An 11754-nucleotide genomic window follows, 5' to 3' on the forward strand; every position below is an offset into this window, starting at 1 on the left:
ATTAAATTAACCATTTCAAAAAATTATCTAAGTAGGAATAAAATTGTAGTTCATTTAAATAAATATAACTATCCAAAACTCCCAGAGTGATATATATCTATACTACATTTGGCAAGAAAAACTGAAATAAATTTGAACGTTTTTTGTTAGATGGTTTGTTTGTTTTATATATATAAATTTTAAATTAATAAAATTTACTTGCTATATTTCTATTCTTTATAAGTTCTTCTTTATATAAATAATAAATTTAAATCGCACATTTTTCTCATTATATTTATATTATTACGTTTATGTTTTTATGCAGTTTTGTTTTTGTTGGATTTTTGTTTTTATTTAATTTGAATTACACAACATTATTTAGATTTATCTTTATCGGTACCGTTATCGTTATCTCCTTCTTTAATGTATGTTAAAATGTGTTGTTGCTTTTCTTACATATTATTGACACTGTTCTTCCAAATAAGAGAGAAGAGTTGTTCTGTTTTGCTTCTTGTTGTTTGTTCTTAAATGGTTTATGGTGGCTTTACATTGTATTTATATTCCTTAGTTGATGTGATCTGCTTGCTTGAACTAATTTAAATTATGTTAGGGGCTTCTCTATTATGGTTTCATTCAAATGTTCCGCATTTCTCGATGATTGTGTTTAATGCTCTCGACGCTGCACGTTACTAGCGTTAAATAATTTAAGAGTATTTAATAGAGGACTAAGTTAGTATACGCTTTGTAGGTTTGGTGAAGTAAATTATATATTTATAAAACAAAATCAAATTCAATGCGTTTTCCTTCTTGTTTGTATGAGCGAGCGTGTATGTGAGAGTTGACGTTAGTGTATTTTTATGGTGTATGCGGGTGAGTGTGGTGTGTGTGTGGGGATGTGTTAATAATAGTACATAAATACAACATTATACAAATAAGAGAGGATTTCCATGTTGTAACGAACAAAATAAACAATGAAACGCTGCAAAAGCTCAAGACGAACATGTTCATTTCCAACATACACCTGCAATTCAACTTGTTTGTCTTGGCTTTTGTCTGGAGCCGCGTTCGTTTACTTTGTTAAATTTTATAAGCAACATCTAAACGCGCCATGGCATTTACAATGATAAACTAAACAATAATAATACAAAAATGATGGTAAAATTGAAAAACCTGCTTGGCGATTAAGTTGTTGCATGCACGAATTATACACAAAAAACAGATAGACTCATTTAAAATTAATTTAACCAAAACAAAAAATGCAATTATATTATTCTCGTTTTATTATAATATGCATATAACTAGAAACTTTTCAAGTCGACGCAATGGGCGCTTTAGAAGCACCCGTTTCGTCAGGTTTTCTTTTCGAAAAACTACGCTAATTGCCCGGATTAGAGTTAAAGTTTTAGTTTACATATTTAATGTTTCCCTTTCGATTCGTTCGTTTTGCTTGTTAATAAATTGCCTTTGAATTTGTTTTATACATAAATATAATTCATTTTGATTGTTATTGAAGCTTTTTCAGTTTCAATTCAAATTATAAGCCTAGGCATGAATTTTCTTTTATTTCTTGTTTTTCTTTTTGTGTATAATTCGAACTGTGTGTGTGTGAGTGTATCTGTATGTGTGTTAGTATATGCTTTTACATTTGTTACATATTTCATGTATTTTAATTTTTCGTTTCCTTTTTTTAGTTACTCATATAGTATCTCAAACAATTTGTTAGTGACTGATGTTCTGGCTAATGTTGTTGTTGTTCTAGTGTCTGCTGTTGCTTGGATGTGTTGTTGTTGTGGGAGTTGTTTCTTGTGTTATGTGGCGGTAATATTCAATGACATTAACATGAATATTAGACTGCCCCCGCTGCGCATACAACATTGTTACTCCATTCAACAATGTGCAATTTGTGTTCATGTTGTTCTTCCCATCTGTTAGTTCGCCCACTTGGCTTAGGACGTGCCATTGACCAGGCCCTCTTTTTTGACATTCTCCGTCAGCTGCTGCTGGCCGGTAGGCTGGTCCGTGTGGTTGTTGCTGCGATTCTTGTTGTTACGTCGCGGCTTCGGCTGCTGTTGCTGCTGTGGCGCCTGTGGTTGCTGCTGTACCTGCGATGGTTGCTGCTGTTGCTGCTGCTGTGTGCCCGCCTGCTGCTTGTCGCCGTTGCGTGAGGCATCCTTCGGCTTGCTCGCACCGCCAGCGGCGTTCGCATTGCCGCTGTTCTGTTTGCTGGCATCTCCGGCATTCAGTGCCGCCTTGTTCACAGGCGCCGGCGGCTGCGGTTGTTGTTGTTGTGGCTGCTGCGCCGACTGGGGTTTGTTGTTGTTGTTGGCCACCGCTCCGTTTGCTGCAAAACCACCACAATAAGTATGGAGGTAAGTTTGGGGTAGGTTAACCCACAGCAGCTAATGCTACTTACTGTTACTGGGCCCATTGTTGTTCTTCTGCCTTCTGCGCCTCCTCGAGCTGCCCTCGTACGATGAGTTACTGTCCGCTGTGGATAGTGGGATAATGATTTAAATATTAATATGCACTAGTAATATCCAGTAAAAAAAAAGTCGGTCTTATTTAAAAATACAGGTGGCAATATAAATTAACCGAAACTAATTAGCTTTCACAGCAGACAGAACCTTTTGTCACACTACAAGTTAAAACAAGATCATGATTTTTAGTTAAGAAATACAATTTTTACTTGGACTCAAAAATGTTCAAGTAAGTAATTTAAAAAAGCGGTGTTTTTAATGGATTTTAATAGGTCATCTTTTTGTTCTCCTAACCAACCGATGATTTTAATAATCGGATAAGAAAATAAGGTAAGGTCGAAGGTAATATGTAGAAGAAACTAGAATTTTTTCGGGATTTCACTGTTGCACAATTTTTCATTTTTTCAATCTAGACTATATCACCATAAACTGCGTTTGGCTTTATATTACCCATTGGTTTACAGCAATAGTGAAAATAAGTGCACTTTCTGCACATCTCTAATTAAAATAATAATTAAAAAATGTATTTAGAATTTTCATTCTCTTAATAAGTTTATTATGATCAGTTACACAAAAAACTAATATGATGTCATTTGATTTATTTAAATTAGAAGCCTAAACATATATGAAAATGGGAAACAGTCCTTATCTTAAAATAGTACTCTTTAATAGTTAATAAACTTGCTGTACAGATTCTCGTTTTCTTGACCCCACATGATGTCCATTAAACGGAGGGGGAGGATCGAGTTTTCACTTTGTATCTTGTTTGAGCGCGCGAAATAAATTGATTCAACTAATTGGTTAATTGGCAGCATGATTCACGGAACTCACCTCTCTCCACACTGCTCACTTCTCGGGTCTCCCGCACCTCCTCGGCGGTGTGGTTGTGGTGCTGATAGTCCCTGCCGTTCTGCTGCTCGTTGCGTGGCGGCCGGCGGTTGACGCCTCCGCGCCTGTTGTTGCCGGCACCGCCAGCACCACCGCGATAGTTGCCGCTGTTGTCGCCGCTACCGCGATCGTTGTAGCCACGCTGCTGGTCGCGCTGATGATCTCCCCGCGAATTGTAGTCGTCCTCATCGCGGCGATTGTTGTGGTAGCGCTGATTCAGACCGTTGCCGCCACCAGGACCACCGCCACCACGTCCACGTCCGCGACCACGCTGACCGCCGCCACCGCCGCGCATTGAGCGCACAGACTCAATGTCGCTGCTGTAGCCGCGTTCAGAACGTCGCGTGACTGGGAAGCTCTGTGTGGAGCCCATGGAGGATTCTTGGATGGCGCGAAGCTGCTGATCGATCTCCAGTTTCTCCTGGCGCAGCTGTTCCACTTCCTAAGGGGTTATAGCAAAGGAAAGGATTAATAAATCCACATATGTAGAAGAAGCCGATGTTTCGATTTTAACTATTGCAGACTCCTCGTTTCAAATTTATTCTTATTACAGAAAAAAGCAAATGTATGACTTTGTATATCTCTTTAAAATAATACATTAAAACATTAGTTTTGGGCAATAAGAGCTTGCCTTAAAAAACTTTGAGCCCCTGAACCAGATTTGGCAATTATAAAAATTCGATGGAATTTGGTGAAAGAAAAACCGAAAAACGGCAAATGATCTCTTAGAACTTACCTTCAGATGCGACAGATGATACTCCAACAGCACTTTGGCATTCGCAATGCTCTCCACGGTGCCAATGAACACAAAGGGTACGTGCGCCAGCTCACGTGGGATATTCTGATCCTGCTCGTCGTCGCCAGCGATCTGCCCGGAAAAGATTAGAACTGGCCCGCGTTTAGCGCACAATACTCACAGCACTCACCTTGATTCGAAACACGCCACTCTTGTCCACAATCTCCTGGATGATGCGCCCGTTCTTGCCGATCACCTTGCCCACCAGCTCCCTGGGCACCTGGAAGAACTCCTCGGCGTATTCGAGCATGGCGCGGGCACGCTGCACGGACTCCTCGGTCTCTCCGCTGATCTTGAATGTGCAGGACTTCTCCTCCAGCTCGATGTTGGTAACGCCGACCAGCGTGCGTGCCGCTTGTATATTCGAGCCATGCGAGCCAATGGCCAAGCCCATGAGATCGTCACGCACACGGAACTCTTCAACGTAGTTTCTGCAGAAAAATAAATTAAAATCAGTATTATAAGGGATTCGGTTAAAAAATAAACGACATTTGATATGCCTTTTTTGCAAATGAAACTTACCCACGGCTCATTAGTTTAGTCGTTTCGAGCTGACGGGCAGCTTCTTCAGTCCTTTTCAACAGCATAACCTGAAAGTATTATACACTTTAGAAGTTTCCGTTAAAAGCCTAAATTATATTTCTAAGAGACATTACCTTCTGTGAGAGATTACGAAAATGCATATCCTTGAGCATGCTGGCGCGCTTCTGAGTGTGCTCCCACTTGGAGATGACGATCAGGGCGTCCAGATCGCGACTGTAGTTGCAGACGCCGGCATCGATTGTGCGCTGAAACTCCTTGTGTATGCCATCCTTCTGGGCTCTATAATAGTAAAAGGACAAAATATAATGATGGACTATTAAAAAATATATTTAAAAGACACTCACTCTTCGCGCAACTCCTCGGGAACGGGCAGCGTAAACTGATAGAAGGATTTGGCTGTAATTGGCGGATTCGAGTTTTTGGCGCGCAGACGCCCCAGTTCGCAGATTTCGGTGTAGGGCGTCTCAAAACCTATGTATGCGACCGCGCAGATGTCCGCTTTGAGCATTTTGATGATGGCCACCCACCAGCCGCAGGTTTCGCGCTCGTTCGTGCGCGTGAACACCTCCACCTCCATGCCCTCTTCGAATATCGGAGCGGCCACCTCCACGGTTTCCTCGGGCGGCAGGCGAACATTCACAAATGGATATTTCATCACCTCGGGCACGCTGCAACAAAGCGTGTGCAAAGAAAGCAGATTCAATTAATTAAGGTGCACTTGTTTTTTATGCATACATGTCCGCGGACAGGTGTTTGCAGAAGCTTCTGCTGCTGCTGCTTCGCTGGCAGAGGGCCAAGGCACAACAACAACCATTGTGGGGGTGCCCCGGCAGACCCATGTCCACTCCTATAGCCAAACCCATCCCGAATCCCGCCACGAAACACAGATCGGAAATGCCACACAGTCGGACAGGATTGTGGAGCAACTAAATTTAGATCCAGCTGCTCAGCTCAAGTGGATCTCGGTGTGCAAGAGATGGAAGACAACAAAACTAAATTAAAAAACGAAAAAACATTCGTTCCAAAAATGTCACAAGAAATGCAGCAGGCACACAAAACAAAAACCGAAGAACTGGCGTAAACGAAAGCAATTAAAAATAGCTAAACGACGATTTTATACTCTTTCTATTTTATCGGTAAAAGCTAACACTCAAACCATACAAACCATTTCCTAGTTAAAAATATTTTTTTTAATTAAAAGACATGTCTAAAAAATTATAAAGTTTGGCTATTTGTTTAAGTCACAAGGACAAAATATGGTGCTTAATGCTTTTCAGTGCCACTTTCTGTCGTTTAAAAATAGGCAATGACAACAAAATTTTAGCTTCAAGAAACCATAAGTCAAATCAAAATGTTGGGCAATAATAATAAATCAAAATTCCGTCAAGGCAAAAAGGTAAACTGCCTAAAGAAATCTTAAATGTCACAAAGTTTTAGAATCTACATACATAATTGACTGGAAGCTGAAACTTTAAAAATTTTAATGACAATGATGATTGTCTCAATATAAACTTCAAAAGAATTTAACTACATGTTCGTATGCTCGTTTAGAAGTATTATTAGGCAAGTTATTTTAAGTAAACCATTAAATTAGGCAAACTTAAAAAGCAAAACCAGCCTGTTTAATGATTAAACCTACAAATATAGAAATTCTGGTTACAAGCTGGTCAGTCAGAGCTTCATAGCCGAATAGGTAATGAATAAATATAAATGTTGTCTTTCCGCGGTTAAAAATAGTCGCGCCTTTTGACGCTGGCCGTCGTGTCAGCGCCGCTGGTTAGTGGCATTTGTCGCTCGCACTTGACAGCTTTTGGCAGAGATGGAAGCCATCCCCTACTCCTCCTCCATTGGGAACTTCCCAAGTCAGTGGGGCGGACAATCTTGGACGGCGTTGGTCAGTCCGTCAGTCAGAAGTTTGCTCTTTTTTCGCCAAGAAACTAGTGTTTGTGGTACTGCAGCGGCACTGGCGTTTAACAAATTGCGCCAAATTAAAGATTCCGCTGAAGGGAAATGCGGAGGGAAGCGAATGGCGGACGGACGACATTAATGATGCGTGCCCAGCATCTCTAATTTCTAATTTGGATGCCAAGAAGTCCCGTCGGTGGTTCTTGCCCCCGGTCTGATTGTATTAATTGGTGCAAATTAGTTAGAAAATGCGTTCTAAAAGTTGTGGTGTATCCGATGTGTTTGGTTGTTGTTTGCCCTGTTCGCAGATTTGTTTGTTTGAAAAAACTTACCCGTCCACATCCACAAAGATGCCATCATCGCCAACAGCTGTCACCTGGCCCTGTGGTTGTTGTCGCAGTTTTTAGTTTTCAGTTGTAGTTTTTTGTTTGCGGCAGCAAGCGGATGAAATACAAGTGCATTGACAGGGCCAGCATCGGGAGGTATAGAAGTAGAGAAGAAAATGTGTGTCATTAATGTAGGTATTGCCTACAATATACGCATATATTAACCATATATTTCTATGATCGCCCCACCCCGAAACAGCCGACAAACGATGAGAAATCTAGAAATGCAAAAGCTTTCGAGAGTGGAACCCCACATCACCGATAAGCGAGTAGAACCTTATCCGAAATGCAAACAGCCGAGTGCTGAATCATCATCATCAGGGAAGTCTCTCTAGCGAGTGTGTTTATATGTACTGCAATTGATTTGTTTGCGAACACTGTAATCAAAGGCAGCGCTATGCGAAGTATTCTTTACTAGTTCTTCAGTATTCCAGAAGTTTCCACGAACCCATTAGGATAGTAGTAGAATGAACCTAACTTGCATTTAATACCAAAAGCATTCTCAAGAAGTAAATATAAAATAACATTATTAAAATAAGCAATCATAAATCCCATGGTCAGGTCAGGCTATTTCATTAAAAAAACGTATCCTATTGCACTAACTCTCTATTAAATATTAAAACATTTTTAAGTTAACCCCTAATGATATACTAATGTACATAAATGAACTAATGCACATTTTGAATTGTATCTTGTGTGTATATTAAAAGTAATGATGTTGATGAACTGGAAAAAAAACAGTAAATTAAGCTCATAAGACACAATTCATTGTATTTTCAAAACAATAAAAATTACATTATTTTAAACAGAATTCGTCTGTCGAAAGGTGCAAAATAAAAATATAGATTAAATTTGTAAAAAAACATCTCAAATTACTTAATCTTATATCAAAATATATTTGAAAATGGATAAGTCATGAACCGGAAAATATGAGTTACTGTTAGCAGTCAAAGTGGGCTTAAGAACCCAGTTAGCCCGTAATCTTATCTGGCGAATCAATAAACCGCGAATTGCAATGTTTTAATGTCCTTAACTTTATAAATTGCAACGTTTAGAAAGGGAAATCACCAAAACAACAAATATGAATGTCCGACGACGTCAGGCGGCAGCGCAGCAAGCAGCGCAGTCTGCGTCGCCGTCGACGTCGGCACCCCCACAACGCAGTGTGCGTGAGTGCGTTGGTGTATGCGTGTTGGTATTGGTATAGTGGTGGTGGTGGTGGCGATGATGTCGAGACTCCACTCAAAATGTTGCCGTTTATTTATAGAAATAAAGCTAAAATCCACGAAATTAGAAACTGAGGCAGCTGCTGCCCCAACTCCGTGCCTCATTTTTTCACCCTCTGGTTATCTTAGGGAAACCTTTTCTTCCGCTTTGTTAGAACTAACTCACCTTGTAGTAGGCGCCATTGTCGAGCCGAACTTCCACGAGAAGATCTTCCATGTTGCTGGTCGTGGGGCCTCCTGGTTTTTCCGCTTTGTTTTGGTGGTTCTTCGCCGTCCGTCCCTCCTGCTGATGCTGCTGCTGCCCAGCCTTCAACTCCCGACTTTTCCCCGTCGACTGCAGTTTGCCGTGTTATCTAGGGTACCTACAGGGACACAAATATTAGATTTTCTTAATTTCAAAGAGATAATACCCACAATTCAGTGTGCAGTGGCAGAATCCTCGCGTTCCTGCTCTTAATTCCTTGTAATTAAATCAGTCTTTTGCTTTGCGGCTGCTAAATGGTGTCTAAAAAGCAATAACAAAAATGGAATAGTTTTGTTTTCTGGATGATTTTTTTTTGGGGAGGGAAATATATTTTTGACGCACTGGCAGTCAAAAAAAAATTTTTGAAGTTATTTTGGTGCCAGAAAATTCCTGGCAGCCAACTGAGACGCTGGCAGCTACGTCGGCTGCGGCAGCGACTTTGCCGGCAGCGCAGCAGCGTACTGCTTCCTCTTCTTCTTTGTCTCTTCTTTTGCGCGTGTGTGTGTCCGCCGCCGCACACACACTACGTTAATCAAGCGTGTGCGCGCTCTCTCGCTCTCCCTCTCTCTCACCGCCGAAATGTTTCGCTCTCGTTCGTTCACACCGATGAGCACGCTTTTCCAATAAGAATTTCACGCACACTACAAAGCGGCACATGCCGAATTTACATATCGAATTTACACATAATTTCCACACTTGCTTCCGTTTTACCCGTTTTTTTTAAAGAAAATCCATCAGAGTTGCGTAGCTTGTATTTTATCGCTTTTCCTCTTTCAGCTGCTCCCTTTTGCTGCTGCGTCGCCGCCGCTGCCGGCAGAGAAGCGGCGTCGCTGCCGCAGCCGACGTAGTCGCCGCCGACGATGTGCAAAATTTTTTCGTTTTTTCGTTTTTTTTTTGGTTCTTGCAAAATTTTCTGAGCGCTTTTTGCTGCTGTAATACACAATTGGCTGTAAAGATAACAAAACTTACGGCTGGCCGGCACTTTTGCACTTCGTTTGCGCTTAGCGGATGCTTTTTAATGCGGCTTTAACCTTTGAAAATACAAAATATATCGCGTGCAGTGCTGCTTCAATTTTTTTCGGCTGCGCTGCGTTCTCTTCGTTTTGCTTTTGCACAGTTTCGCAGCTCGGCAACGTTCCGCCGGAGTTGCCACTTAGACGCAATCGGCGCGCGTTGCTGGCCACTTTTAGTGGGTTTGGTCGGTTGGGTAATGTGGCCAAGGGCTTTGAACTTATAAAAATAGAAAACTAATTTCTTGATAAATCATTTGTGCTGGATAACACGGGGTTTGCTTGAAAACATTTACAAAATAATGTTTGACAGGAGGGTCAGCGGTGTGGCAATGCTGCAAGGTGACAGCTGGCTGGGCGTTGCCAGAATGGCAAAAAAATGCTGGGTCACAATGGGCAGGGTGCAGCCCTTTAGGCGCGCAAGGCGGTTACTTTTTTAAAATTTAAATTGCTGATAAGTAAAATTAAGTTATGTATGTAAATTGATGAATTTTAATGGCTGCTCCCGATTGACTGCTCACTTCTGGCGACTAATTGAATTGCTCGTCCATCAGCAGATTGAATCACATGCTTGGCGCTGTTCAATTGATTTGATTCGATTTTAATTTTTTGAATTGCTGGCCACAACGATTCCCGTTAATGTAATTGTGCTTGTAATTGCAACGACTATTGGGGTCAACAGTGTGCGCAATTTGCCCCATGCGGTATTTTATTTGCACTTTCTTTGCCCCTTTGATTGCCCGCAATCGCGTGACGTTGCTAGCGCCTTTTGTCAACACGCTTGTTGAATTTGTTTCTGCCATTCATCAAATGCACCTGATGGTGAGTGGCCGATAAAGCGGTTAAAGGTGCACTGCATTCTATTTATAACCCCATTTTCATCAATTTTCAACGAATCGGACAGCGGAAATCTGGCAGAATACTAAAGACAGGCGAATCTCAATAAATGATTACAGGTTTCTAAATAGTTAGAATTATCTTTCCTATTAACTGCATTTTTAAAACACATTATTTATTCGCATATAATATTTTAAAATAAATACATATTTTTCAAACCTTTTAAGAATAAAATGTTCATGTAAAATATGTTTATATGGTATGTTTATATTGAGATAAGAGACCTCGAGTTCGAGGAAAAATATTTATTTTTAGCACTATAATGACAATTATACAAACTTAACCGTGTCAAATCAAGAAGTACGACTGTATTTTAAGAGCATGTCATTTTGTTATTTGTGTGGTCAAAACAGGGCTACAAATTGCAACAATTTAATGGCCAGGTCAAATGTCTGTGCAGCACCAACACCCTGCACACAGGCTTTTCCCATTTCTCAGCTAGTTTCTTGGCTACAGGGTATCAAGATTCGCAATTCGTTAGCCATAAATTACCGCTCGTGTTGCCGGTAATTACCATCAAGCAACGATTTGTTGCGGAAATGCATTCTGATTTTTTCTCGCCCAAAACGCACCCACCCCGTCCTCCTTTCCATCACATTTACTACCCTTATTTAACCACTTTCCCACAATTTAGAAAAATAAGAGCAGCTGCCGTTTGACATTGACTTTTGTTCCGCCTTTTGGCACATTAACTGCACTTTAATGACGTCGACATGGCACGGTCAACAAAAGACAAAAATCATCCGCGACGACAGCCTCTCTGCTCCCCATCTCGCTCGCACACAAGAATTTGTCCCGCTCAATTAGCATTTGTCTCTCCGATCCGAGAATTGCATGTGGGTGCAACAATTGGTCACTTCGGGGCACTAAATTAATTTTAATTCTAATTTTAACCGAGCCGCCGGCCGTGGCTCGGATCAACTGAAATTTATTTGCCAAAATGTGACAATCTCGATCTTGATAAATACGTCACTTCCTGCGACGTCCTCTCTACAACATGCACTGAACAATATTTAATATATTAAAAAAAAACTTAATTATGCAATTTGGAAAATTTCTCGGATATTATTTTGTTAGCTCCTTCGCTTGCAGACCTTTACAAAATTTTTGAGTAATAAATTCGAATTAGAGAGCTATTAAGAAAAAAACTTAAGAACATTATTAGGTTATAATAAGATCGTGGATTGACTTATTATTATTTTTTTACATGTATAAAGTTTTAATAACATTAAACTATATTTATGTTTATATATATCTTCATTATAAATATATAATTTTTTTAATGGGCATTACAAGGGCGACGACAAAACAAAAAATAACACTCCTTTACTAATCCCTTAATAAAGTGGCTTTAACCAAGTCTAAGTTTTACTTTAACCATGTATAAATTTAAAAAAATCGAA

The 11754-nt window shown here is 40.4% G+C and overlaps 1 protein-coding gene across 3 annotated transcripts; it reads right to left on the reverse strand.

Annotated features, from left to right (window-relative positions):
- Positions 1 to 304: 304 nt before the first annotated feature.
- On the reverse strand, positions 305 to 9716 carry LOC108044502 (synaptic functional regulator FMR1). Of its 3 annotated transcripts, none has more exons than XM_017123534.2 (12): positions 9414 to 9716; positions 8615 to 8705; positions 8367 to 8562; positions 6921 to 6970; positions 5028 to 5351; positions 4797 to 4962; positions 4663 to 4730; positions 4262 to 4571; positions 4081 to 4212; positions 3288 to 3786; positions 2393 to 2467; positions 305 to 2320 (listed from the first exon to the last, which is right to left on the reverse strand). In XM_017123534.2, the coding sequence occupies exons 3-12, from the start codon at positions 8415 to 8417 to the stop codon at positions 1926 to 1928; spliced, it is 2070 nt and encodes a 689-aa protein (XP_016979023.1). In that variant the 5' UTR covers positions 8418 to 8562; positions 8615 to 8705; positions 9414 to 9716; the 3' UTR covers positions 305 to 1925. The 3 variants fall into 3 exon arrangements, with proteins under 3 accessions (XP_016979023.1, XP_016979026.1, XP_016979024.1); XM_017123537.2 differs by having other exon boundaries at positions 4271 to 4571; positions 9414 to 9714; XM_017123535.2 differs by lacking the exon at positions 9414 to 9716 and adding an exon at positions 9156 to 9222.
- Positions 9717 to 11754: the final 2038 nt, after the last annotated feature.

Source organism: Drosophila rhopaloa, unplaced genomic scaffold (assembly GCF_018152115.1).
Source record: "Drosophila rhopaloa isolate 14029-0021.01 unplaced genomic scaffold, ASM1815211v1 contig_178, whole genome shotgun sequence".
Taxonomy (NCBI): Eukaryota; Metazoa; Arthropoda; class Insecta; order Diptera; family Drosophilidae; genus Drosophila; species Drosophila rhopaloa.